General features: G+C 53.1%; 1 protein-coding gene across 4 annotated transcripts; it reads right to left on the reverse strand.

Moving 5' to 3' along the window:
• Positions 1-469: 469 nt before the first annotated feature.
• On the reverse strand, positions 470-27,195 carry GRIPAP1 (GRIP1 associated protein 1). 4 transcript variants are annotated; one of them, XM_021080664.2, is made up of 26 exons: positions 27,147-27,195; positions 24,299-24,365; positions 24,092-24,153; positions 22,578-22,604; positions 21,697-21,804; positions 18,745-18,895; positions 17,313-17,383; positions 17,067-17,114; positions 15,437-15,468; positions 15,281-15,328; positions 15,036-15,135; positions 12,526-12,603; positions 12,243-12,335; positions 10,817-10,951; positions 9,358-9,453; positions 8,902-9,114; positions 8,378-8,491; positions 7,633-7,710; positions 7,451-7,546; positions 7,271-7,327; positions 7,081-7,180; positions 4,851-4,981; positions 3,401-3,523; positions 3,160-3,253; positions 1,920-2,074; positions 470-1,043 (listed from the first exon to the last, which is right to left on the reverse strand). In XM_021080664.2, the coding sequence occupies exons 1-26, from the start codon at positions 27,186-27,188 to the stop codon at positions 951-953; spliced, it is 2,412 nt and encodes an 803-aa protein (XP_020936323.1). In that variant the 5' UTR covers positions 27,189-27,195; the 3' UTR covers positions 470-950. The 4 variants fall into 4 exon arrangements, with proteins under 4 accessions (XP_020936323.1, XP_020936322.1, XP_084863995.1 ...); XM_021080663.2 differs by having other exon boundaries at positions 17,313-17,497; XM_085007869.1 differs by lacking the exons at positions 21,697-21,804; positions 22,578-22,604.
• Positions 27,196-27,678: the final 483 nt, after the last annotated feature.

Genomic DNA, 27,678 nt, shown 5'->3' on the forward strand with positions numbered 1-27,678 from the left:
GACCTCCAGTTCACCTACCCTTTACTCTTCCCATTGGCTCATCCATCCACACTACCCTAGCCATCCGCCTGTGCATTTATGTCCCTGCAAACCATTTGTCCGTTTCTTCATCCCATCACCTCTCCATCCATCCATCCATTTCTTTCCCAACTATCCATCATCGGTCCACGCAACCTCTACTGATTTCTCCATCAGTCCATCCCACCACTTAATCCGTCTTCCCATCTGTCCACTCATCCGCATCCACACCCAATGCATATCCACCCACATATATATATGTATGTATCTGCAGATATTTCTTCTCCTCTCAGTTTGAGAGGCTGGTCAACAGTAACTGGAGACAGGCTGAGTGAGGGTGGGGCAAGGAGAGGACAGATGCCGCCAGAGACCGCCCTCCTGGTTCCCATGGCGTAACCTCCCCACCCCCGGAACGCTCCTCACGGTTGGAAAGAATCAGAGCAGACAGTCAGTGGGTGGGCCTGTCTGGCCAGATGGTATTTTGGCTGCACAGCCTTTACACACACACGCACGCACACACACACACGTGTTGTTAGAACGCTGAACATGGACCGTGCCCCACCCGACATCCCCGATCCCCGATGCAAAGCAGCCAGGCTTCCAGACATAAATTAAAAAATAAAATAAAATAAAATAAAAAAGACTTGGTCTCTGGGAGGGAGAGCTCATGCAGAGAGGAAGGCAAAGGCCCCTGGGAGCCAGGGCCAAGAAGGAGGAGAAGCCCCCACCCCGCCCCTCAGGATTCCCCACTCCCCAGGGGCCTCAGCCCGAAGACGGGTCACTAACACCAGCCATCAGGCCTTCACCCCCTTTAATGTCCAGTCTCCCAACCTATTCGATTTTGGTGCCGGCCCCCATGTCCCCACCACAGCCCAAGGGAATAGTGTCCTGAGGGGTGGGGAGGGGGGAGAGTGGGTGCAGCCTGCAGGTCTTTAGCTGGCTTCTCCTGGTTCTAGGTCTGGGTCGGGGGACCCGACGCACTCCTTGCTGAGCCGCACAATTTCCTGGGACAGCACTTCCATGTCCTAAGGAACAAACGAGCCATCAGGGATCAGAGAAGACGGCAAGTGACGATCCCTCGCCAAGCCTGGGGGGCCATCCTTCTCACTCCCGCAGGGCCCAGCTATGTCTAGCCTGGGACAGGAAGGTTTTTGGAGAAGCTCCCAGAGCTCCCGGCCATGGGCTGGGCTCGCAAAAGGTGTGTGGTGTGGCTGTCAGGGTGAGGAATGTCTGGAACCATTGGACACGGGAGTAGCTCGTCTGCTGTGCGCAGCGAGGCTGGCGGGTATGACCCCCTCCCCTCGCCATCTTATCATTTACTAAAGGGTGAGCTTGCTTCTCAGAGGCAGGGGCTGGATCTGCATCCTTTCTGACTCCCCTGGAGATAGGGAAACGCTTGGGTGGCAGGATGGGTGAGTGGACATGTGTGTGGCTGCATGGGGGACGGGGTGGGGGAGGGGGGTCCATGGTAGGCAAATAGGTGGACCAAGGAACGGCTCAGAGGACACATGGAGGACAACAGGTAGGCAGGCAGGTCGCTGGCCGGGTGGGTGAAAGCAAAGACAAGGAGTGACTGAGGAGTAGGTGAGAGAGAGAACGCGATACATCAGGAAATGGGGCGCAGAGACACGGGCAGATGATGAGATGAGTAGCGGGGCAGATGGGTGATAGTAGGAGGGGCTGACGGGAGAGTGGGTGAGTGTGTGAATGAATGCGTGAGTGGGTGGACGCGAGGATGGAGGGAAGCGTGCAAGACTAAACTGCTAGGAAGCAGATGGAGGAGGGGAAGATGAGCGGCAGGAGTGCTCAGGGAAGGGGCTGGCTAGAGGGGGAACTGGCAGATGACCCGGGGGGCCGTGTGGCTGGACAGACAGAGGGGTAGGCTGGCACGCCACACTTGCCTTGTGCAAATGCATATTCTTGGTGAGCTGCTCCTCCAGCATGTTCTGTAGCTTCTTGTTCATCTCCCGAAGGTTCTCGTCGCCGGGCTTCACGAGGTCTCTCAGGACACTGCCCAGCCCGCTGCGGTCGGTGTGGCCTGCTGCCACAGACACATCTGCAAGGGCCCAGGCTGAGAACCACCCCCTCGGCCGAGCCAGAGGAGAGGTGGACCGAGACAGGGCAGAAAAGAGGGAAACAGAGAGTGGGGGAGAAAAGTAGGGGGAGGTAGGGGGAGAAACCATTTAATGGAGGGGAGCAAAGGCTTTGCCATGGCAGACCTCTAAGAGCTAGAAATGGGGCTGGAAGAGCGGCCATGACTGCATGCAAACCTGCACAGAACACGCAGTCAATTCTCAGCACGTGTCGAAGGGGATCATTCTGATTAAATACGGAAAAAAGAGGGAGAGAAGCTTTGAAAGAAAGGAACAAAAGGAGTTCCCGTCGTGGCGCACTGGTTAACGAATCCGACTAGGAACCATGAGGTGGCGGGTTTGATCCCTAGCCTTGCTCAGTGGGTTAAGGAGCCAGTGTCACCGTGAGCTGTGGTGTAGGTCGCAGACGCGGCTTGGATCCCGCGTTGCTGTGGCTGTGGCGTAGACTGGTGGCTACAGCTCCGATTCAACCCCTCGCCTGGGAATCTCCATATGCTGCAGGAAGCAGCCCTAGAAAAGGCAAAAAGACAAAAAAAAAAAAAGAAAAAAAGAAAAAAGAAAGGAACAAAAAAGCAAGACAGGGGATGGGGCGGCGGCAGGAGGAGAGAGGAGGAGAGAAGGCCCCTAAAAGGGACACACAGGAAATTTCTGGAGATGGCATCATCTGGACGGGCAGTAGGAATGGGGAGACAAGATGAAGGGGGGATGGGGCAGAAAGAAGAGAAGGGAGAGAGAGAGAGCAGCAGAAGGGACACGGGGAGGAGAAAGGAGAACGAGAAGGACAGAGAGACCCACTCAAGAAAGGAAAGGAAAGGGGAGAGGAGCCAGAGACCCAGACGGGGCGGGGAGGAGCTGAGATAAGAGGCGGAACAGGAGGAGGACACCCAGGTCCGGGCCTACCCGGTTCTCCCTCCACGGCCCGCGGTCTCATCGGGAACTCTGTCGAGCTCCTCGAGGAGAGGGGAGAAGCCGCAGCTCTGGATGGCGGGGAAGGAAGGGGCAGGGGAGGGGCTGGACCCGGGCTGAGGGCTGGGGACGGGGCACTGACCGATCCGGCTGTCCATGACATAGGTCTCGATGATGGCGCTCTTCCGGCACAGGTCCTCGGCCATGGATGCGCTGCTCACCTCCAGGTGCTTGACCTGCAGGGTGGCCGGGCCCACCTCAGACCCTCAACTGCGCATGTTCACACCTGAGGAGGGCCCCCCGTCCCCACCGACTCCTGCCACCCAGCCAGGAAGCTGAGGGCCGCCCGAGCAGGGTGGGGGGGACAAGCAGGCAGACCGCACCTTCTCCTCCAGCATCCATTTCTCCTGCTGCGTCTCTGCCAGGCGCTGAAAGAGCTCAGCCACTTCCTCATCTGACAGCTCTGCGGGCCGCGGGGGCTGGGCCTGAGGGCTGCTGGATAAGGACTGCAGGGAAGCAGTGGGGGCGGGGGTGGGGGGGGAGAGGCCAGGCCAGGTTCAGCGCCGATGCCCCAGACAGGATCAGGGGCTGAGAAGAACCAAGCTGGGGGTGGGCTGCACAACTGGGGCTGCAGACAAGTCTCGGCACCCCCAGAGACTCTGGGTGCCCCTGTGCCCAAAGCGGGAGACAAGAACCACCACATCCTAGCCTTACTGAGACCAGGAAGGGAGAGCTGAGGGCAAATGAGCTCTAACCTCCAGCTGACAGGAAAACTAGGGGGAGAGGGGAACAGGCTAAATGATACCACTAGGAAGCCAGCAGGAAAACCCCAAAGGTGGGAGACTGCCTGCAGGTCAGCTGGGCTGGTCTCTTCTACAGGTTGATGTCATGGAAAAAAAGGGACCACACACTAGATTCGAGAGACATGTAAGGGACATAAAGCAACCAGAGGCAAACGAATGTGCTCAGAAATTGAATGCTAGTTTTCATAAAACTGGCAAGAAAGGACATTAAGCAATAAGGGCCAGAGAGAATAATTTGTCCATCCTGTACTTAGCAATCTGAAGCTAAGTTGGGCAGCTTGAGGAGAAGCGGACAAGAAAATGCGTGTGCCAATCCCACTCTTGGGCATCTATCCAGACAAAGCTCTACTTAAAAGAGACACATGCACCCGCATGTTCATTGCAGCACTATTCACAATAGCCAGGACATGGAAACAACCCAAATGTCCATCGACAGATGATTGGATTCGGAAGAGGTGGTATATATACACAATGGAATACTACTCAGCCATAAAAAAGAATGACATAATGCCATTTGCAGCAACATGGATGGAACGAGAGAATCTCATAATGAGTGAAATGAGCCAGAAAGACAAAGACAAATACCATATGATATCACTTATAACTGGAATCTAATATCCAGCACAAATGAACATCTCCTCAGAAAAGAAAATCATGGACTTGGAGAGAAGACTTGTGGCTGCCTGATGGGAGGGGGAGGGAGTGGGAGGGATCGGGAGCTTGGGCTTATCAGACACAACCTAGAATAGATTTACAAGGAGATCCTGCCGAATAGCATTGAGAACTTTGTCTAGATACTCATGTTGCAACAGAACAAAGGGTGGGGGAAAAATGTAATTGTAATGTATACATGTAAGGATAACCTGACCCCCTTGCTGTACAGTGGGAAAATAAAAAAAATTATTAAAAAAAAAAAAAAAAGAAAATGCGTGTGCGGGGCCCAGAGGACGAGATGGCTGCAGGGGAGGCAAAAAGGAGGGCCCAGGATTGGGGGAGAAGCTGGGGCCGTAGGCTCTTCCCTGCCCCTTACTCTGGCTGGAACAGTTGAGCTCTCCTTTTCCCGCAAGATCTCGCGGTAGCTGAAGGAAGAGACGCTACTGCTGTCCCCGGTCTGGGTCCGGCTTGGTGAGTTCATCTCTGAGAGCACCAGCTCCTCGAGCCCTGGGCAGAGAGGGAAGAGAAACCTGAGCCCCAATCCCCCAGGGTCCCAGGGCAGCCACTGGCAGGAAGAGGCAGAAATAGATTTGACAGAGATGGAGAGAGGCAAAGAGATACTCGGGCACTGGGGAACGGCGGAAGCAGAGTGTAGGGGTGGGAAAGGCCGAGACAGAAAAAAGGAGCCGCCTCTCCAGGCAAACACACCAGAAGTGAAACAAAGGTGGAGATGGGGAGAGAGATGGTGATGTGGAGACCCACGGGCATTAAGTGGTGTATGCGCTCAGACTCAGGGTACAGACAGGTAGAAAGGGCACGGGGCACCCCCACGTGCGAGAGAAGACCCCAGAGAGACAGCAAGCCAGAGCGGATGATAGAAGCAAACAGAGACCCTGACTAAGGGCACGAGTCAGAGCAGAGACAGAGAGAGAAAAAACAATAACCGACTCGGAGCCATGCACGGAACTCTGAATTTCATCTAATGGACAAACAGACTGTATGGCCCACAATTTGAACCTGTGTGCTGATTTGTACACTACTCTGTAATAGAACAGAAATAAAAGTCCTCCTTTATAAAGAGAGAGAACCTCAGGAGGCTGAGTACCTTGGAGAGACAGTGATTTGGGGAGACACACCCGTTTTTGCCATGTCACTTAAAACACAGCCACTAAGCTTGGGTCGCTGCTCTTGCAGCTGCTTCTGGGTGTCAGGGACGGGAGCTGACACTGCAAGCCAAGGATCTCTGGCAAGAGCAGGATGGCTGTGGAGGGACAGGGAGCATGTTTTCTCTGAGCTTGCAATACAGGAGATGCTCCAGAGCCATCACCGAATCTTATCTATTTATAAGCTATTTTTTTCTTTCTGTCTTTTTTTTTTTTTTCACAGCATATGGAAGTTCTCAGGCCAGGGACTGAATCTGGGCCACAGCTGCAACCTACACCTCAGCTGTGGCAATGCCAGATCCTTTAACCCACTGCGCTGGGCCAGGGATTGAACCCGTGCCTCTGCAGCGACCCGAGCCGCTGCAGTTTCTTAACCCAATGCACCACAGCGGGAACACCAAGGGTTGTTTTTGTTTTTGACTGTGCCTATGGCATGCGGAAGTTCCCGGGCCAGGGATCAAACCCATGCCACAGCAGTGACATTGCTGAATCCTTAACTGCTAGGCCACCAGGGAACTCCTGTAGTTGGGTTCTTAACATACTGTGCCTCCTGTTGTTACTTTCTTTAAAAGTCAGTGGAGTTCCCGTTATGGCTCAGCAGTAACAAATCCAACTAGCATCCATGAGGACATGGGTTCAATCCCTGGCCTCGCTCGGTGGGTTAAAGGATCTGGTGTTGCTGTGCGCTGTGGTATAGGTCGCAGACGCAGCTCGGATCTGGTATGGCTGTGGTGTAAGCTGACAGTTGCAGCTCTGATTCGACCCCTAGCCTGGGAACATTCATATGCTATGGGTATGGCCCTAAAAGTAAAAAAAAAAAAAGTTGGAGGCAAGTTGAATTTTTCTGTTGCTTGTTCTACCTTAAGTGGTAGAAATAAAATGGATTTTTAGCTACCATAATGATCACATGGCATTGCTGCTGCCTAAGTCTGTCTCCTGAGATCAACTGGGAGCTCCTGGAGGACCGAGACTCAGGGGGGCTTCCTATCGGAGACCCTGGATGTGAGTGTGAAGGCTCAGTTGTATTTACAGAATGAGAGGAGGGAGAAGAGAGATTCAGAGATGGTGAGTGAGGCGTGGGAGTGCATGAGAGGCAGTGGGGGGCCCAGACAGACAAAAGAGAGAGAGAGAGAAGAGAGACAGAAATAAAAGGAACAGAGAGGAAAAAAAGGCAGGAGGAGAAAAGGGGAGAACTGGAGTGAGAGAGCCAGGAAAGAAAGGTAGATACAGAGATAACATGAGGCAGAAAGAGACAGAAACAGAGAAGGGACCTAGCAAAAAAGGAGAAAAAGAGAGACACACACGGCGAGATCATGCAGAGAGAGGGTGAAAGACCGACCGAGCTCAAGCGGGACAGAAGACACAGGAGCACCCTGCAGAGTACAAGAAGCAGCCCCAGCCCGCAGGCCCAGTATCTTCCTGCCTGACATCCAGGCCCCTCACCTGAGCGGCTCTTGCTATTGGTGAGGATGTCCTGTAGCCGCTCCTGCAGCTTATCTGCCCGCTTCCGCTCCAGGTGCAGCTGCCGTTTGAGGTCCTTGAGCTGTGGGGAACAGCGAAGAGATGGGGGCTGAGGCCCAGGGGGGAGCCACAGGGCAGGAGGAGGCCGTGCTTGGACAACTCTCCATCGTACCGCAGCACTGCCCTTCTTCTCCAGGATTCGCTGCCCATCTACCGTGTCCTTCACCTCCTGTGAGATGGAAAAGCAGGGCTGGTGGGTGCCAGCACAGCTGCCTGCAGGGTGCTCCCACCCTGTCCCGTTACTGCATGCGGAGGCCTGGGGTGTGGCGAGGGACCAGGTGGGACCAGTGACCTGCTTCAGGCTGTTGATGGTCTTCAGGTGGCAGTCCCGCTCCTCCTGAGCCTGCTGGAGCTGATCCCGCACACCCTGCAGCTCCTCCTCCTTGCTCTGCAAAGCGGAGGGCAGCTCAGGCCCTGCGGCTCGGGAAACCTCAGTCCTCCCACCCGAGAGGAAAGCCATCATGCAATAGGCACCTTCAGCTCGCTGGCATGCTGCTCCCGACACTGCTTGAGGGCTTCCTCTTGTTCCTGCTGCTGCTGCTGCAGAGATTCCTACAAGACAAGTCCCAGGTCTGGCCACGGGCCCGCAGAGGACATCACACCCCCCCGCCAGGGGACGTCATGCCCAGTGAGGGGTGTTGAGGGAGGGCAAGGGGGCCCCTGGGTATGCAGAGAAGACACTCCTGCGGGGAACACTGTGTACGTGGAAGCGTCACGCCTAGGGCTGTGCCATTCACATGGAAGACCAACGTTTACATTTCATTTTAGGTATTTATCTTTCCTTTTTTAGGGCCACACCCGCAGCATATGGAAGTTCCCAGGCTAGGGGTCGAATCAGAGCTGTAGCTGCCAGCCCATGCCACAGCCACGTGGGATCCGAGCCGCGTCTGTGACCTACACCATGGTTCAAGGCAACGCCGGATCCTTCACCCACTCACTGAGCAAGGCCAGGGATTGAACCTGAATCCACATGGATGCTAGTCAGATTCATTTCCGCTGAGTCACAACGGGAACTCCAAGTGTCTTTTCAAATCTGCCCAGCAGATATTGTGCCCTACTGATGGCCATGCCCTGATCCCCTCCAAGGGGCTGCTGTTGAGCCAGGGGCCATGGGGGGATGCCCAAGACCAGAGCATCTCAGAAGGTTCCCCAGGCCTGAGCACAACCTGGTACACCCCACCCTCAATCCGCCTCTGTGCCTCACCAGCTACCAACGCACCTCGGCCTCCTTCAAGCGCCGTTCAAACCAGCCCTTGGCTCCATCCATAGAGTGAACCTGAGCTTGAAGTTCTTCCACTGTCTGCTGGAGATTCTCCAGCTCCCGCGTTCGGGCCTGTGAGAGGGCAGCCCGTGGTGGGCCAGGCGGCAGAGCAGACCCCGGATCCTCGCCATCCCCAGGTCCGTCAGCAGAGCAGTGCTCCCCAGGCTTTATTTTATTTTATTTTTTTGTCTTTTCGCCTTTTCTGGGGCCGCTCCCACGGCATATGGAGGTTCCCAAGCGAGGGGTCGAATCAGAGCTGTAGCCACCGGCCTACGCCAGAGCCACAGCAACGCGGGATCCGAACCACGTCTGTGACCTACCCCACAGCTCATGGCAATGCCGGATCGTTAACCCACTGAGCAAGGCCAGGGATCGAACCTGCAACCTCATGGTTCCTAGTCAGATTCGTTAACCACTGCACCACGACGGGAACTCCAGCTCCCTAGGTTTTAGAGGCAGAAGGGTATCATCTACCCACCCACCTTCTCCTCGCGGATCTGCCCACGAAGCTCCTCCTCCTGCCGCTTCTTATCTTCGTGCAGCTCTCGGAGCTCACGCTCGTAGCGGGCACGCACCCCCAGCACCTCCTTCTCATGCCGGAGCCGGACTGCTCCCAGTTCCTCCTTGTGCTGGGACTTCTCCTGCAGCGTCTCCATGGCCAGCTCATCCAGCATGGCCTTCCGCTTCTCAGCACTCTGGCGTCAGGACCAGGGGGCAGCAGGATGTCAGGCAACCTCCCCACCTCCAGCCAGTGCCAAACAAGGCCCAGGCCAACAAGCCAAGGTCCACCTCGTCCCCATCCCCGCTGCAAAGGCTCCCTCCCTCCCTCATCCTTGTGGAACTGGTCACCTCCTGTCTCCTCCCATTCCCGTGGGTTTGCCCACAACACCTGCCCCGCCCCCTGCACGCACTGGGCCTCCCCGCCCGGTGCTGCCCACCTTCCGAGCCTCCTGCAGTTCCTGGGTCAACTGCTCCTTCTCCTGACCGATTTCTTGAAGTTGTTCCAGCAGCCGACTGTTGGCCCGCAATGACTCCTAGCGTGGGGACAAAGGTTTGATAAAGAGCCCCCAGAAGTTCCCGTCGTGGCGCAGAGTTCCCGTCGTGGCGCAGTGGTTAACGAATCCGACTAGGAACCATGAGGTTGCAGGTTCGGTCCCTGCCCTTGCTCAGTGGGTTAACGATCCGGCGTTGCCGTGAGCTGTGGTGTAGGTTGCAGACGCGGCTCGGATCCCGCGTTGCTGTGGCTCTGGCGTAGGCCGGTGGCTGCAGCTCCGATTCGACCCCTAGCCTGGGAACCTCCATATGCCGCGGGAGCGGCCCAAGAAATACCAAAAAGACAAAAAAAAAAAAAAAAAAAAGATCCCCCAGGAGGCAGCTGGTAACCCAGGACATTCTGGTCGGGCATCTCCCTGGACCCTGGCAACGTGGGTGATGTTCTCTCCATTTCTAGATGAGAAATATGGCAGAGACAACTAGCTGCGCCCTGGTATTCATTCCCCCCTCTTTCTCCAGCAAGAGACTTCATGAGTGGGCACATGGTCTGCTAGCTGACATTTCCCCGCCTCTTTTGCCGTTAGGTGTGGCTGCGGGATTCATTTCTGTAAGCAGACGTGGTGAGTGTAATTTAGGTGATGGTCGTAAAGGAAAGGGGCACGCTGGGCCCTTCCCCTCCTCCCCCTTCCTTCCAGACAGAATACAAACACGGTGGCAGGGAGCTTGAGCAAGCATCTTGGATGCCAAGATAGAAATCTTGTGCTGGGAGTTCCTGTTGTGGCTCAGTGATAACAAACCCAACTAGGATCCATGAGGATGCAGGTTCGATCCCCAGCCTCGCTCAGTGGTTTAAAGATCCAGCGTTGCCGTGAGCTGCGGTGTAGGTCCCAGACGCGGTTCGGATCTGGCGTGGCTGTGGCTGTGGCTGTGGCTGTGGCTGTGGATGGTAGCTGTCGCTCCAATTTGATCCCTAGCCTGGGAAACTTCCATATGCCAAAGGTTCGGCCCCAAAAAGCAAAAAAAAAAAAAGCATTGAGTTGAAGGTGGCAGAACAGCAATGGAGAAGGAACCTGGGCCACTGGTAATGAGAAAGCCATCATTCCATCCCTGGACAACCTACCTGGACTCTTACATGAGGGAGAATGACAGTCTTATTTAATAGAAGCCACTCTTGTTCTGGTTTCTGTTATGGAATCAGAATGGCTACCCTAACTAACTGCAGAGGCTCAGTCTCAGAGAAGTGAAATGACTTGGTCTAGGACACACAGGTGCTAGGAGGTTTAGGAGTCAGACTGGAACCCAAGTCCGCCTAACTCCATGGTCTTCCCACTGCAGCTCATGGGAAACTCCACTGAGCCAGCACTAGGGGACTAAAAGAAGATGGGGTGGAGCCAGAGGTGTCACCTGCAGCTGGGAGTTGAGGTCATCTTTCTGTCCCATGAGGTCCTCGTACTCAGCCTGTCGCTGCTGCAACTCAGCTGTCAGCCCAGTAGTCTGTTCCCGGAGCGCATTCAGTTCTTGGGTCTTTGATGTTTGTATCTGGAGAGAGCGGTGATGATGGGAAGTGGAGGTAAAGGGGCTCCAGGGGCCAGTCACAGGGTGTGAGCCTCCCAGTTCCAGGGACACCAGGGAGAGAGGTGAAAAGAGCCAGGGAGAGGAGGGGGGCGGCGGATTTCAAAGAGAAAAGCAGTGAGAAAAAGAGATCAACAGGGGACTGGATAAATGCGGCATATTCATAGAAGGAAACAGTACACAGAGATAGCAGGACCGATCAGTGCCACATATGGATAAACCTGAGATATCAGGCTGCAGGGGAGTTCCCATCGTGGCGCAGTGGTTAACGAATCGGTCTAGGACCCATGAGGTTGCAGGTTCGATCCCTGGCCTTGCTCAGTGGGTTAAGGATCCAGCATTGCCGTGAGCTGTGGTGTAGGTCGCAGATGCGGCTCGGATCCTGAGTTGCTATGGCTGTGGTGTAGGCCGGCAGCTACAGCTCCGATTAGATCCCTAGCCTGGGAACCTCCATATGCTGCAGGAGTAGCCCAAGAAAAGGCAAAAAGACCAAAAAATAAATAAATAAATAAAAAATAAGGCTGCAGGAAAGAAGCCAGACATAAGACTGGGTGTCTGATTCCATTTACATGAAGTCGAGGAACACACAGAATTCATCTACGTTGAAAAAAAGGTCAGAGGAGTGGTTACTGCTGGGGAAGTAGTGATTGAGAAGGGGTAAAAGGGATCTTCTGGGGTGCTGAAAATGCTCGAGATATTCATCTGGGGGGTGGCCACATGGAGATAGATAGACAAAGATGAATCACTGAGTATACACTTGAGATCAGTACACTTCCGGCACTTTACTGGAGAGAAACTAGAATGCAAGAGAGTCAGGGATGGATGGCCAGAGAGAAGAGGGGTGGAAGCCAACAGAAAGAAGCTGAGGAGCTCCCGTCCTGGCACAGCGGAAACAAATCTGACTAGGATCCATGAGGACACAGGTTTGATCCCTGGCCTCGTTCAGTGGGTGAAGCATCCGGCGTTGCCGTGAGCTGTGGTGTAGGTCGCAGACACTGCTCGGATCCTGCGTTGCTGTGGCTCTGGCATAGGCTGGCAGCTACAGCTCCGACTGGACCCCTAGCCTGAGAACCTCCATATGCCGTGGGTACGGCCTTAAAAAAAAAAACAAAAACAGAAAGGAGAAGCAGAGAGTGAAACAGAAACAAGAGGCAGGAGAACAGCATGAGGTCCAGGCGACCCTGCCCCACTGGGGTCAGAAGCAGAGGGAGACAGGGAATTGGGGAGGGCTCAGCGTGGGCTCCCACGTGTCCTATACCTGCTCCAGCGCAGCCAGGCTCGTCCTCAAGGCATTGTTCTCAGCTAAAAGTCCTTCCACTTGTTCCTGCGCATCTGCACTCTGGATGGACACCTGGCCCCGTCCCCACAACAAGTGAGAGCAGGTCCAGAACAGGAAGGCAGGATCTACCAACAGCCAAGAAAGAAAGGACACACACACACACACAAACCACAGCCAGGGGAAGCAGGACCCCTGGGGCCTTGCCTGGTGTACATTGCCCACTGAGGCTGCCCCCGCCGAGAGCCCGTTCGGTACAATGTACCTGATCCTGTAGGGCTCGCAGTGCTGCCGCATGCTCCAGGCGCTCCCCCTGCCGCTGGTCTCTCAGCTCCGCCAAGCTCTGTGGGGACCAGGTTGGGGGAGCCCATTCCAGACTGCAGCCTCCCCTGGGGTACATATAACCATACAGACTCCCTCTTTGACCACCCGGCAGCATGTTGCCGGCACTTGAGGGTCTTGGACTACCCAGCCATCGGAGATCTCAGGCTCACCCAAGCTCTAGGTCATGACGCCCAGGGGCCTCAGACACCCCTATATCCCAGTTCTAAGCATCTCAGAAAACACCTAGACTCCTGGGGATTTCAAATTCACTCAGCCCTCATCCATAAGAGGTCTCACACTCATCCAGATTCCAGGTCAGAGGCCCCAGGATTCTCAGACACACTCAGCCTCCAGGGACTACAGCTTCAATCAGACTTTTGACCCCAATTTCCAAGGATTTTTTAAAATTTTATTTTAAAATTTTTTGTCTTTTTAGGGCCGCACCCAGAGCATTTGGAGGTTCCCAGGCCAGGGGTTGAATCGGAGCTGTAGCTACTGGCCTACACCACAGTCACAGCAATGCCAGATCCGAGTCGAGTCTGCGACCTATACCACAGCTCATGGCAACACCAGATCCTTAACTCACTGAACAAGGCCAGGGATTGAATCTGCATCCTCATGGATCCTAGTCAGATTCATGTCCGCTGAGCCACAATGGGAACTCCCCCAAGGATTTTTAGACACACACAACCCCCCATACCCCTAGTTCCCAAGAGTCTTAGATCCAGAGTTGCCATCATGGCTCAGCAGTTAACAAACCCGACTAGCATCCATGAGGACATGGGTTCAACCCCTGGCCTCACTCAGTGGGTTAAGGATCCGGCGTTGGCGTGAACTGTGGTGTAGGTCGCACACTCGGCTCCGATCTGGCGTTGCTGTGGCTGTGGTGTAGGCTGGTGGCTACAGCTTTCATTCGATGACCCCCAGCCTGGGAACCTCCACATGCCATGCGCGCGGCCCAAAAAACAGAAAAGACAAAAGACAAAAAAAAAAAAAAAAAAAAAAAAAAGAATTTCAGATCCATGCACGCACAGCCCCAGACCCCATAGGTTGCATATTAATACAACTGCCTTGGTGAGGCCTCAGACCAATATTTCACCTGCCACACCTGTCCTCAGTCTCTGGAGATCTTCGGACCCAGCTAACTGAAAACTCAGCTTTACCCAGACTTCTGTCCCCTGCTCCTAGGGGGCCTTAGACCCACGAGCCACCATATCCCCCGATCCAAGGGACCTCAAACTCACTCACTCTAGGGGGAAGCCAGGAGGCAGCCCCCAAGCCTTGGGAGCCTCAGACCCACCTAGACATTTGCTGCAGTCTCTGGATGTCTCTGACTTGCCACTTTTTTATTCACAGGCTCCAGGGGTCTTAGGACCACCCAGGCCGCATGATTCAACTTCCTAGGTATCTCAGGCCCCAAGCCAGCCCCCAAGCTCTGAGGGTCTCAAATGGACCCACTCTCCAGGCCTGTCTTACCCTTGAAAGTCTTACATCTGCCCGGCTGCCACAGGTCTCAAAGTAACCCAACATCCGGGGAATTCAGACTCATTCCAACTCTTGGTCCCAGTCCAATGACCATAGATTTCTCCATACTCCTGTCTCTAATCCCCCAGAATTTTATTTTTATTTTAAAATTATTATTTTTTTGTCTTTTTGTCTTTTCTAGGGCCGCTCCCGCAGCATATGGAGATCCCCAGGCTAGGGGTCTAATCGGATCCGTAGTCCCCGGCCTACGCCAGAGCCACAGCAACGCTGGATCAGAGCCGCGTCTGCAACCTACACCACCGCTCACGGCAATGCCGGATCCTTAACCCACTGAGCAAGGCCAGGGACCAAACCCACAACCTCATGGTTTCTAGTCGGATTCGTTAACCATTGCGCCACGACGGGAACTCCATCTAATCCCCCAGAATTTTAGATTCAGCCAAACTTGTGGCACAGATCCTCCAAGTCCTCAGCCCCCCTGAGATTTTTTTCCTTCCTTTCAGGGCCGCACCCACAGCACATGGAAGTTCCCAGGCTAGGGGTCAAATTGGGGCTGCAGCTGCCAGCCTGCCCCACAGTCACAGCAACATAGGATCCAAGTCACATCTGTGACCTACACCACAGCTCACAGCAACATCGGATGATCCTTAGCCCACTGAGCGAGGCCGGGGATTGAACCCGCATCCTCCTGGATACTAGTCGGGCTCATAACCTGCTGAGCCACAACAGGAACTCCCCCCACCCCCTGAGGTTTTTGATTCATGCAGATTCCTAGCCCAACCCCTCAGGCTCTGGGGGTTCTCTAGGTCCCATTTCCCTAGCTCCTAGCAGGCCCAGGACCCATCCAGTGCCTATATTTCTAACACAGGAAATATCAGACTTGCCAACTAGCCTCTCCAGACCTCAGAGCTCCCCAGACTCCCAGACCTGTCCCCATCCCAGTGATCTCAAAACCCAGCCTCTCACCTGATTGGCAGCCTCAAGTTCCTGCTGCAGCTTTTGAGTTCGGGCCAACTGGGCTTTGAGATCAGCTTCTTTCCGCTGTTGTAACTCCTCAATCTTGTTCCTGGGGGTGATTGGCAGGGTTGGGGGGGGGGGGCACAATGATCATGGCCTGAGGCCCAGTCTCCCAGCTCTGCCCCTGTGAACTTTGGTTAATGCCACTGGGCACTGCCCAGTTCTCCACCAATATCTCCAACCCTGGTAGTTACCGGCTATCATTGAATAGTGTCTCCTTTTCGGTCTGCAGGCGGCAAAAACTGGGCATAGAAAGACAGGCATTCACAGGTCAGTTCCACAAGTCAGCTCCCTCCAGAGTCCCCCCACAAGCCCCTTTCCCAACCTCTGGGGGAAAAAAAAAAATTTACCTTTCTTGTTTCTTTTTGAGTTTCTCGGAGAGCTAGGGTGGGGGAGGGGAGAACACGTGATAACAGTGAGATTAATATTAATAAGGACAAAACATAAACTGCACGTGTACAGTCACTTCCTACTAAGTCCTTTTAGGAAACTGGACTTGAAAGTTCCCGTCGTGGCGCAGTGGTTAACGAATCCGACTAGGAACCATGAGGTTGCGGGTTCCATCCCTGGCTTTGCTCAGTGGGTTAAGGATCCATCGTTGCTCTGAGCTGTGGTGTAGGTCACAGACTCAGCTTGGATCCTGCGTTGCTGTGGCTCTGGCGTAGGCTGGCGGCTACAGCTCTGATTTGACCCCTAGCCTGGGAACCTCCATATGCCGTCGGGGTGGCCCTAGAAAAGGCAAAAGGACAAAAAAAAAAAAAAAAAAAAAAAGGAAACTGGACTTATCTTGTAGAATCCTCAAAATAGTCCTGAGAAATGAGCACTATCAGTTTGATAAATGGGGAAACTGAGTCTCAGAAGGGTTAGGTACTTTGGTTGCATAGCTGGTTGGCAGCAAAAATGTGACCTTTACCCAGCTCCCTCAGGCTCCAAAGCCCAAGCATTTATGCCCCCAACCCTATCGATGGATGGCCACATCATAGAATGGCTAAGCTGGGAGGGCTGCAAAGCAGGATCGGGATTGGCTGCCTCACCACTGGGTCTCAGATTCTTTTTTTTTGGCCACACCTGCAGCATATGGAAGTTGCCAGGCTGGGGAGCCAATCGGAGCTATAGCTGCTGGCCTAGGCCACAGCCACGGCAATAATGGATCCGCCGCATCTTCGACCTACACCTCAGCTTGTGGCAAAGCCAGATCCTTAACCCACTGAGCAAGGCCAGGGATTGAACCTGCATCCTCACAGAGACTATTTCGGATCCTTAACCACAATGGGAACTCCTCAAATTCTTTTTTTGTGGGGGGGAGTGAAAGAGAAAAAGATAGCTTTATTGCCTTGCCAGGCAAAGGGGGCCACAGCAAGCTAATGCCATAAAGACTGTGCCCCCTTCAAATTCTTTTTTTTTTCTGCCTTTTCTAGGGCTGCTCCCGCGGGGTCGAGTTCCCAGGCCAGGGGTCGAGTCGGAGGTGTAGCCACCGTCCTACACCAGAGCCACAGCAACGCAGGATCCGAGCCGCATCTGCAACCTACACCACAGCGCACGGCAATGCCGGATCCTCAACCCACTGAGCAAAGGCAGGGATCGAACCCACAACCTCATGGTTCCTAGTTGGATTCGCTAACCACTGAGCCACGACGGGAACTCCCTTCAAATTTTTAACATAACGGGAACTCCCTTTAAATTCTTAACATAAGAGCCAGCCATCTATACATGCTTGGATGGATGGACAGATGCATGAACAGGCTGAGCTGGGAGGACACAAAAGGATGGGATGTGGTCGGCTATGTACCAGACATAGAAGGGACCACATTAGCCCATCTCGGAGGGAAAGCAGATCTGAGACATAACTGCCTCTCCATTTCACAGATGACAAAACTGAGGCTTTCAGGAGGGACTCTGCCCCTTGTGCCCTGCCAGGGGAAGCATGGCAGGTGGGGACTGGGGGCGGGGCAAAGTCCAGGGAAAGCGCAGCAGCCCCACCTTAGCAAGTTCTTCCTGCAGCCTGGATGTTTCGGCCTGCTTCAAGGTCTGCTGGGAAGGATGCCGGAGGGCGTCGTTGTCAGCAAGGGAGGAGGTTAAGGTCTGTGCCTTTCCCTGCCCTCCTGCCTCCCTAACCCATCAGCCCATGAGACGGGTAATGTCTCAGACATCTCCGTGGGACCTCAGGCACAGCCAGGGCATCTGCCTGTGTCCTGGCACCCTGGGCCCCGACAGACCCAGATTCACCTCCAAGCCTTGCAGTTGCTCCCAGAGCAGTCTCTTTTCCTCCTTCTCCATCGCCCATTTCAGCTCCACTTCTGCCAACGGCATGGGGGGCAGAACAGGGGAAGCTGGGCCCCCTGGGGGGTCCCCCTCCCCCTCACTTGCAGCTGGGGACCTCCCAGCCTCTTTCCCATAGCGCTCCTGCAGGGCTGGTGGGTAGAACAGAGACATATGATGGGTGAGGTCGCCTACAAAGGCCCTTGACATTCCTCCAAGAGAGGGAGAACTGGCCTTCGACTCCTTAGGTAGCAGAAACCCTGCCCCCAATGACCACGAGCCTGCAAAACAAATGTTCAGCCCGCCCCCCTGCAACCTCTCACATTTTTTTTTTTTTTTTGCTTTTTTAGGGTCACACCTGAGGCATATGGACGTTCCCAGGCAAGGGGTCGAATTGGAGCTACAGCTGCAGGCCTACACCACAGCCACAGCAACTCAGGACCTGAGCCACGTCTGACCTACACCACGGCTCGCAGCAAAGCCGGATCCCCGACCCACCAAGCGAGGCCAGGGATCGAACTCGAATCCTCATGGATACTAGTCGGATTCATTGCCACTGCGCCACAATGGAACTCCCAGGCACACAGATAGTTTTTCAGTCTCGCCAACCATGGAAATCCTGTCTGCTATCAAATCGGCCCAAGCTAGTTTCCGCAAGCACCACCATCCATCTCCAAGCCCTTCCCACAGACCTCCAACGTGATGCCCATCATCTTCCATCTACAACTGAATGCCCCTGGGACCTCTAATCACAGCCACATTTTATAAAGTCTCCCTCCGGATCACCAAACTACCACTCACCACCCCACAAGCCCCGGCTGCTCTCTGAAAGGCCACATATCACTACACTCCCACACTTGACCAAGCTTTCTTTCAGTTTTCGTTCCAGAGCCCCCTGACACCTAGGCTCAGAATCTTCCTAACTCTCCTTTGCTCACCATCTTCATTTAGCAGACATCTCCTTTCTGGATACTTTTTTTTTTTTTTGGCCGCAGCATGCAGGGGCTTGATGTGGGATCTCAGTTCCCAGACCAGGGATCGAACCCAGCAATGATGAAAGCACCCAGTCCTGACCACTGGACCACCAGGGAACTCCCAAACAGACATCTCCTTTCTGATGTTTGATCTGCTAACCTCTAACACTTACTAGCTACCAGGCACTGAACCAAACTCAGAAAGATATCACCTCTCATCTCTGCGACAATTGTCAAGGTGGTGGACATCACGATATGTAGATGGCGAAGCTTTGGCTTGGAGAGGTGAAATGGCTTGTCCAAAGTCATAGACAGGTTCATGGCAGGGCCAAGCCTGATTCTGAAGCCTTTTCCCTTCCCCTGGGAGGACCACACCCTGCTGGAGCCCCCAAGGTCCCCACATCCCCAGGAGGGCCTCCACGCACCTGCCACGTTTTTCTGCAAGGCTGTGTTCTCCGCCTGCAGTCTCAGCAGCTCTCCGTCCACAAGGCTCCCAGCTTGGGCAGCCCCTGACCCAGCAGCTCCATCCTTCAGTTGCTGGTTCTCCCGCTCCAGCTGTTCCATCTGGCTGCAGAGCTAAGGAGTGGACAAACGAGGAAGCAGAAAAGCAAAGAATCAGAACAATATTTGTTGGAGCGCCCGTTGTGGCTCAGCAGTAATGAACCGGACTAGTATCCATGAGGATGCGGGATCAACCGCTGGCCCGGCTCAGTGGGTTAAGGATCCCGAGTTGCTGTGACTGTGGTGTAAGCTGGCAGCTGCAGCTCCCATTCAACCCTAGCCTGGGAACTTCAGATCCCTAGCCTGGCAACACCAGATCTGAGCCATATCTGGGGCCTACACGGCTGCAATGCTGGATCCTTAACCCACTAAGCAAGGCCAGGATTGAACTCACATACTCACAGACACTATGTTGGGGTCTTAACCCACTGAGCCACAATGGGAATTCCAGAACACTATTCCTTTCATTCAGTTCTTCTGAATCCTTTCACGCTCTGCTCAAATGTCATCTTTCAAGTAACAGCCCCCAACACAGAAATTCCAAAACTCTCTAGCACAGCACTCTGTTCATTTCTTTCTTACCTAGCACAAATCACAATTAAATTTACCTAATATGTTAACTTCTTAAATCCCTAAAAACTCTTGGATCATAAATTACGATTCGCAATTAAATTTTATTTTGTAACAGGCTCACAAGCATAGACTCTTTTTTTTTGTCTTTTTAGGGTGGCACCCATGGCATATGGAGGTTCTTAGGCTAGGGGTCTAATCAGAGCTACAGCTGCCGGCCTACACCACAGCCACAGCAATGCAGGATCCGACCTGTGCCTGCGACCTACACCACAGCTCACGGCAATGCCGGGTCCTCAACCCCCTGAGCAAGGCCAGGGATCGAACCCGTGACCTCATGGCTCCTAGTCAGATTCGTTTCTGTTGTGCCACGACAGGAACTCCACAAGTACACATTCTGAAGCCAGACTGCCTGGATGAGAATTTCTAGTCTGCCATTTACTGGTCATATGACCTTGGCACAAATTACTTCATCTCTCTGGGGCTCAGTTTTCCTTATCTGGTGACTAGGGATAGAAATGATTGGCTTGTTGTGAGAATTAAATGAGTGAATAATGTAAAGCACATCAAATAGGAGCTGGCACAAAGTAGACACTATGGAACGGTCACCTATCAGTGCTAGAGCACATAGTGGGGGCTCAGTAACTATTTGTTGAAGGAACAATTGAGCTGAAATATCTTGGCAAGTAAGTGGTGGAGACAGGTCTTGAACTCAGGTCTCTCTGTGAGCATGTCTAGCTTCCAGGAGGAGGAGGGAGAGTGAGAAGGAGGTTCTATACCTGGCTCAGTCCCTAGCCAAGGACAGGTGCTGAGAAACCATAAGCTCGATTTATGGAGGAATACCTGCCCCTGTCTCACCTGGCAAGAACCATGATACCATTGAAGATGGAGGCAGGAAGAAGTGAGGTGATGAGGTCAGCTGCTATGAGCACCAGAGGTTCTGAATTTTTGGGGGGTAAGGACACACCGGGACATGTTGTCTAAAGGAGCCATGTGTTAAGACCTGCAGGTTGGGACAACCTTTATGGCTTGGGCTGGGAGAAGAAGCTAGAAGCAAGGAGACCAGTGAGGAGGCTGTGGGAATAGGGCAGGTGAGAGGCGGAAAGGGCTGAGGCAGGGCTAGGCCACAGGATGGATATAAAACTTTTTTTTAACAGTCAAGAAATATTTTAGAGGGAAAATGAATTAGTAAAAGGATACTATCAGTAGCTAATACCTACAGAACTGATACTATGTGCAAAGCTCAGTTCTAAGTGGTTTACACACATTAACCCATTCAATCCTCACAAAAGCCCTGCCAGGCAGGTCCTATCATTACCATCATTTCTTTCCCTCCTTTTTTTTTTGCTGTGCCTGCAGCATGTGGAAATTCCCCAGCCAGGGATTGAACTCATGCCACAGTAGCAACCCAAACCACTGCAGTGACAACACTGGATTCTTAACCCACTGTGCCGTGAGAGAACTCCACCACCATTTCCATGTTAAACATTTAGGACTCAAGAAACAGGAAGCTTGAGTGACCTGCTCAGGGTTACAGTTAATAAGAGGTAGAGCCAAGGGTTTAATCTAGGCCTTCTGGCTCTTAACTACTATTTACTAAATTGCCTCTCCTAGTATTGTACCTGCACAAAGGTTGTGTTTTTGGTTTGTTTTTCCTTTGTAAAGTCTTGAGCCTTACATTCTCAGGTTGAGCCTTGGAGATATCTTTTTTGTTTTATGAGATGTTCTCCCTTAAAATACACTAAGAACTTAGAAAATCATTGACCACAGATACAAAAGATAGGTAAGGGAACAAAAAATAATGTCTCTCACTGCCCAGTAGATTTAGAAAGAGCCAAGACACTAAAATCAGTGAGAAGACAGAATTATCCAATCCAGGACAAATTACTTACAACTAGAACCCCAGGCTCATGGCAGATGAAAGGAAGGAAAAGGCAAGCAGCTTGAACATCTTTTCATCCCATATTAAGCATAAGAATTTTACCTAAGACCCTCCCAACAGCCGGGGACTCCACAGCACCACACCCCCCCACCCCCAAATACACAAGGAGACTTAAAGCTCAAAGAAAAGGAGTGACTTGATCAGGAACCAGCTGCCCTCATAGTTTGCAGCCTTCTAATTCTAGTACAGTGGGCGGCCCCATCTGTCAAATTGCTACCCCCCAACAGAGAGCCAGGCCTTGTTTCAGCACCATGGACAGTGACACAGGGCCAGCCTCTGTCCAACCACCCTCAGCTGCCTTCCCGCTTCAGCCCAGGTGTCCCCTATCCCATGGACCTCCTTCAACTATCCAGCGCATCAGCACCTTGCTGAACTCGGCCATAAGCGTGCTGTTCTGCAAACGGAAGTCCTCCTCCTGGCTGTGCAGCTTTGCCTGTAGCATCTCATTTTCACTCAGCAGCCCCTCGAATTCCTGCAGTGGCAGATGCGGGCTAGGTCTCCAACGGGGGGTGGAAAGTATGGGGAAGCAGGGCAAAGAAACAGAGGGAGAGAGAAAATGACATTGGGTGGGGGGAACATAGGGTACAAAGAATGAGATGGGTGAAATCAGGAGATATGGGGGGAAAGAGAGATACAAGGAGGGAGAGAGAGACATGGGCATAGAGAGAAGGGAAGATGGGGAAGGAGAGGAGGATGAGGAGAGGAGTATATAGAAACAGAGGAGAAAGGAAGAAGAAAGAGAAGGGGAGAGGGGTTTAGACAGAGAAGGAGGGATGAGGAGGGGAAGAGAAGAAAAAAAGAAAAGGTAGGATGACAAAGAGAGCAACAGAGAAAGAACAGAACAGAGAGAGGGGGTGAGGGAAAGAAATGACTCCGGTAGAGAGAGAGGAAGAAGGGAGAGAGAAACAAGGAGTCAGAAATAAAGGGAAAGAAGGAAAGGGAGAAATGATGGCGGAGATAGGAACAGATGCGAGAAAGACAAAGAGAAAGTTGAGAGGGAAACAAGATTTCGAGAGGAAGAGGAAAGGCAGAAACAGAGATTCAGAGAGGAGGATAAAGAGAAAGAAAGAGAGAAGGAAAAACACACAGAGAGAAATGCAGAGTGAGAGACAAAACAGGAAGACAAAGACACGAAGACACATGGGAGCACACACACAAAGAAAGAAAGAAAGGCCAGTACAAGGAGATCCTGGCCAATAGAAATATCCCTTCTAAGACACAGTCACCCACCAGGGGTCCCCTTACCTGAGCTTTCTTACTCTTGCTCAGTGCCTAAAGGTGAGGTGGGGAGAGAGAGAAGGTAAACAGAGATGGACGCCCTCATTACCATGCAGGGTAGGGAGATACTGTGGCAAGTGTCGGGGGGGGGGGGGGCGACAATGATAACAGCGGTTGCGGGATGGGGACATCTTTAGCCTCAGAACTCACACAGCGAGTTGGAGCCCACAGGAAGGATGGAGTGAGTGAGTGAGTGGGTAAATGAGAAGCGCCCTGCTTACATCCTTCCCTCTGAGCGCCTGAGGCTCTTCCTGAGTCTGGGACTCCAGGCTCAGAAGCTGTGGCTTCGTTGCTACATCTGTCCAAACACACCTAGGTGGATCCCTTCCAATGCCCCATGGGAAGTGCTGTTCCCCTGCTGGGCAGCTGAGGACATTGCCAGGTTGGGGAATCAGCACCCTACCAACGAGAAGCCCAGCTCGACGGCTGCCAGACTTTCGGCATTCTGTATTCCTTCATCTAACAAGTATGGAAGGAGCACATCCTGTGTATGACAATGCGCTCTGCATGGGGACAGAGCAGTGAAGAAAGAGACCAAAGAGGGCCTTGAAGGCCTAGAGGGGCCATCGGAGGTTCTATGCTATCTCACCTTCAAAGGATTTGAGAGGTAGGTTGAGTCTCACTTTACCAACAGGACCATTACAGGGATAGGGAGCAGGAGCACAAGACAGGGGTGTGAGTGGAGAAACGGAGGCAGATTCAAGGCAGATTTACTGACAGACTTGCTGGTTTAGTGAGCAATTCGTGAATGAGAATGAGTAATTAAAGTGAAAAGTGAATGAAGAGTAAATGTGGGGTTCATACGGAGTTCCCGCCGTGGCGCAGCGGAAGCGAATCCGACGAGGAACCATGAGGTCCCGGGTTCGATCCCTGGCCTTGCTCAGTGGGTTAAGGATCCGGCGTTGCCGTGAGCTGTGGTGTAGGTTGCAGACACGGCTCGGATCCCGCGTTGCTGTGGCTGTGGTGTAGGCCAGCAGCTACAGCTCCAATTGGACCCCTAGCCTAGGAATTTCCATATGCCACGGGTGCAGCCCCCCCTCAAAAAAGAGCAAAAAAAAAAGAGTAAATGTGGGGTTAATAGGTGTAAACTATTGCATGTGGAGCAGATAAGCAAGGAGATCCTGCTGTAGAGCACAGGGAACTATATATCTAGAGGCTTGCGATGGAACACGATGGAGGCTAATGTGAGATAAAGAATGTCTATGTGTATGTGTGAATGACTGGATCACTTTGCTGTACGGTAGAAATTGACAGAACAGTGTTAAATCAACTAGAATGGAAAACATGAAAATCTTCAAAAGAAGAGTAAATGTGAATCAATAAATTAAGCAGACCTAGATGCTATTAGCAAAGGAGACTTCCCAGAGACATTTTTGAATGACCCATGGCAGCATGCGACGTTTGGTCTGGCACGCTGGAGGTGCTCATGGAACAGATGGCTGCAAGGAAACATGGATGGGTGAATGAGCAGAGGGAGGTACCTTCTGAGCTTTGCTGAACTCCTTATCCAGGTAGGCGACCTTCTGTCGAAGACTGATGAGTTCTGGTGTGGGGAAAGCAGAGCGTCTCAGCCTCCGTCAGCGGCAGGAGCCGAAAGGTCCTCCTGCCAGGCCTCTGAGGTTTTTTTTCCTCCCCTTGGCCTCCGTCCCCCAAAGCCGCCCCCATCTCATGAGACCCTTTTGGCTCACCAACACCATTCTTGCGTAGTTCATCCGAAAGCTGGTAGTTGTTTGTCCGGAGTTCTAGGAGCTGAGCCTTAGCGGGGGGAAGCAGGGAGGGAAATGACTTGGCAGGAATGTGTCACCTACCCTCACAGGGAGGGAACCAACCTCTGAGCCTCATGGACCCTGCTGCCCTCCGTGTGCCTTTTTATTCACTCCTAAGACCTGTGCCTGTTGCCTCCCAAATGAGCTTCCAGCTGCTCGGCCCATCCCACCTTCTCCACTTTTGCTGATTTATTGTTATTTTTTTCTAGGGCCGCACCTGAGGCATAGGGAAGTTCCCAGGCTAGGGGTTGAAAACAGGAGCTACAGCTGCCGGACTAGGCCACAGCCACAGCAACGCCACATCCGAGGTGCATCTGCAATCTACACCACAGCTTACAGCAACGCCGGATCCTTAACCCACTGAGCGAGGCCAGGGATTGAACCCGCATCCTCATGGATACTAGTCCGATTCACTGCTGCTGCGCCACAACAGGAACTCCTCCAGTTCTGTTTATAACCACAGCCAGCCTCACCTCTCTATCTCCCTGCTGCCTCCATCTCTCCCCTTCCAATCCACTATGCTCACGTGGGTTCCATGGCTCTCCAGGCCCACAGGATAAAGTTCTGCCCCCTCGCCTCAGCTGCCTCATCACACACCCAATACTGTTCTATCTTCTGTCAGAGGCATTGTCCATCCTCTTGGCCAGACTAGGGGGCCAGGGATTGCCTTCTGCCCTCTTTCCCAAGGGAAGAGGGCCTCGGATTATGACCAATCTCACTGAGTAAAAGGGGGCTGCCCAGGGTCCCTACCTACAAGGCTCTCCAAATATGTCCAGACCCCTTTCAAGAATTGAGGAAAAGTTGGAGTTCCCGTTGCGGAGCAGCGGAAATGAATCCGACTAGGAACCATGAGGTTGCGGGTTTGATCCCTGGCCTCGATCAGTGGGTTAAGGATCCGGCGTTGCCATGAGCTTCGGTGTAGGTCACAGATGCGGCTTGGATCCCCCATGGCTGTGGCTGTGGCGTAGGCCAGCAACTGTGGCTCCAATTCGACCCCTAGCCTGGGAACCTCCATATGCCACAAGTGCAGCCTTAAAAAAAAAAAAAATTGAGGAAAAGTAATGTATGGGCCATTCCAAACAGCATACCCCTCCTTACTACCCTTCCGGGGCACTGAGGTCAGTTCTTTCCAGAACCGCTATCCCTTACTCCACCAGGACTTTTCCCTCTCTTCCATGGCGCCAGCCTCCATCCCGGGGTGGTCTACTAAAGGAGACAGCACAGAACCTCTATAGAAGCTTCTTGCCCCTGTCCTCTCTCGGATTCTGTGATCTGTCTCCCTTGTCCTGATCCAACTGGAACACCGCTGGCACCCACTTCAGAGGCCCTATCCAGCAGTTCCCATTGTGGCGCAGCAAAAACGAATCCAACTGATATCCATGAAGATGTGAATTCAATCCCTGGCCTCACTCAGTGGGTCGGGATCCAGCGTTGCTGTGAGCTGTGGTGTAGATCGCAGACTCAACTCGGATGTGGCGTTGCTGTGGCTGAGGTGTAGGCTGGCAGCTGTAGCTCTGATTCGACCCCTAGCCTGGGAACTTCCATATGCCATGGGTTTGGCCCTGAAAAAAAAAGTTCCTATCCATCAGAGCCCAATGGTTTTCCCATCACTCATGGCCAATGGAATCAATCTTCCTCACTCAAGAGTCCCCTATACCCCTCGAGACCTCTAATGGAATGGCCCTATATCCTTCAGGGTTTTTCCCCAAACAAGGCCTTGGGTGGGTCGACTGGATTACGCGGAATACCTGCACAAGTTACAGAGCCCTTCCCCTTTTATGGTCCAATGACCTCGCCCTTCCACCCTCAGGGTCCCTCACACAGTAACAACTGGTTTCCTTCATTCAAGGACCAACAGATGACCTGTCCTTACTTGGAGTCCCTCCTGTCCTCCACAGGACCCTACCAGAGGTTTCTACCTTTCAGAGTCTCCCCACTCACTAAACCCAATGGTCTTCCCCAGTTAGGAACTCTCGCAACAAGGTCCCACTTTGGCCTGTCATCTCACCTCAGAGTCTCCCCCAAAAGAATCAAGTGGTCAGAGTCCTCAGCTAGGGTACCTCCCTACAGAGCAGTGATGTCCCCTCCACGCGGTGCAAGGGATCACTCTTTCACCTCCTCTGGTCTCTCACCAAAAAGGATTAATGGTATTACCCATTCACCCCAGGCCTAATGGGATCACGCCTCATCATCCAATGGTACTGCCCTCTCTTGGGATCCGCTACACCCCTCTCGCACAGAAGCTCCATTTCCCAGGAACAATGACAACATGTGGGGTCTTTCCCCTGTCCCCTGACACAATGGTATCTCCCACAAAAACGTCCACCTCCCACCAGCAATGGTATTGCCCTCTCCAGAGCTCCCCCCACCATGACGCAAACAGCCCAACGCCCGCTTCCTTCCTCTCCAGACAAAATGGTTTCGCCCTCTCAGGATCTCCTTCCCTCAAAGCCCAACATTATCATCGCCCACCCAGGTGTCCCCCGCACGGGCCCAAAGGTCTCGTCCCCCCCAGGTCTGAGTAAGGTACCGCCCACGCTAGGACTCTCTCCTCCGCCCACAAGGCTAACAGAATCCAACCCCTCAGAGCCCAACAGGATCTCAGAATCCAGTAGTATCAGCACTCGGAGCCTCAGTTTCCCTTCCCCAGACCAACCCCTTAGACTCAAGATCCATCCCAACCAACCCCTGCCCAGACCCATGGCACGACTTCTCTCTTTCCCGCCCCCTTGTCGCCTAGCCCGGTGGTCTTTTCCCCGGTGAGCGGCACCTGCATCCGCTGAAACTCCTCTTCAGACAGAGCTTGCGCCATGTTCCTCCCCCCCACCCCCCCTACAGCTTTCTGCGCAGACGCAGTTTGTCCCTCCTGTCATTAGAATTAAGGTCGGACCAAACCACTGGGCAGGAAGAGAGGGGGAGAAGTCTACTCCGGAAGTCCAGCGTTTTGGAAACTGAGAGAAGCGGAGGAAACCGACAGGTTAGGTGAATTGCAATGTAATATTTTACCAGAACCTATGTCATTTGATCTGGATTTTAAGCTCTCACAGACTACCCATTGTGATGCGACACTATGGCATCCCTGTGTCATCGGTGGACTCGTCGCTAAGGAAGTGTTTGCCGACCGAAAATGACACTTCCGCGGTACTCCTTTAAGGAGGATGGTTGACTTAATGAAAGCGGAAGCCTTGCGCTGATCTTGTTCCCGCCCTCCTCCGGGTGACCCCATAAGGGAATCCCGCCCCTTTGAAGCCTCTGGCGTTTTTTTTTTTTTTTTTCCTCTTTAAAGCTTTGACACTGATTTT

This window comes from Sus scrofa, chromosome X (genome assembly GCF_054392235.1).
Source record: "Sus scrofa isolate SSC_HxYL_T2T_F1_AM1 chromosome X, Sscrofa_HxYL_maternal_Yorkshire_Landrace_v2.0, whole genome shotgun sequence".
NCBI lineage: Eukaryota > Metazoa > Chordata > Mammalia > Artiodactyla > Suidae > Sus > Sus scrofa.

What these genes read in the sequence shown, in the direction of transcription:
- GRIPAP1 (XM_021080663.2), bottom strand. Translation starts at nt 27,188, where the DNA reads ATGGCGCAAGCTCTGTCTGAAGAGGAGTTTCAGCGGATGCAG. An exon ending in CCATCAACAGCCTGAAGCAG is followed by an intron (nt 7,328 to 7,450) that starts GTCACTGGTCCC and finishes TCCATCTCACAG; the next exon opens with GAGGTGAAGGACACGGTAGA. An exon ending in AATGGATGCTGGAGGAGAAG is followed by an intron (nt 3,254 to 3,400) that starts GTGCGGTCTGCC and finishes GCCACCCTGCAG; the next exon opens with GTCAAGCACCTGGAGGTGAG.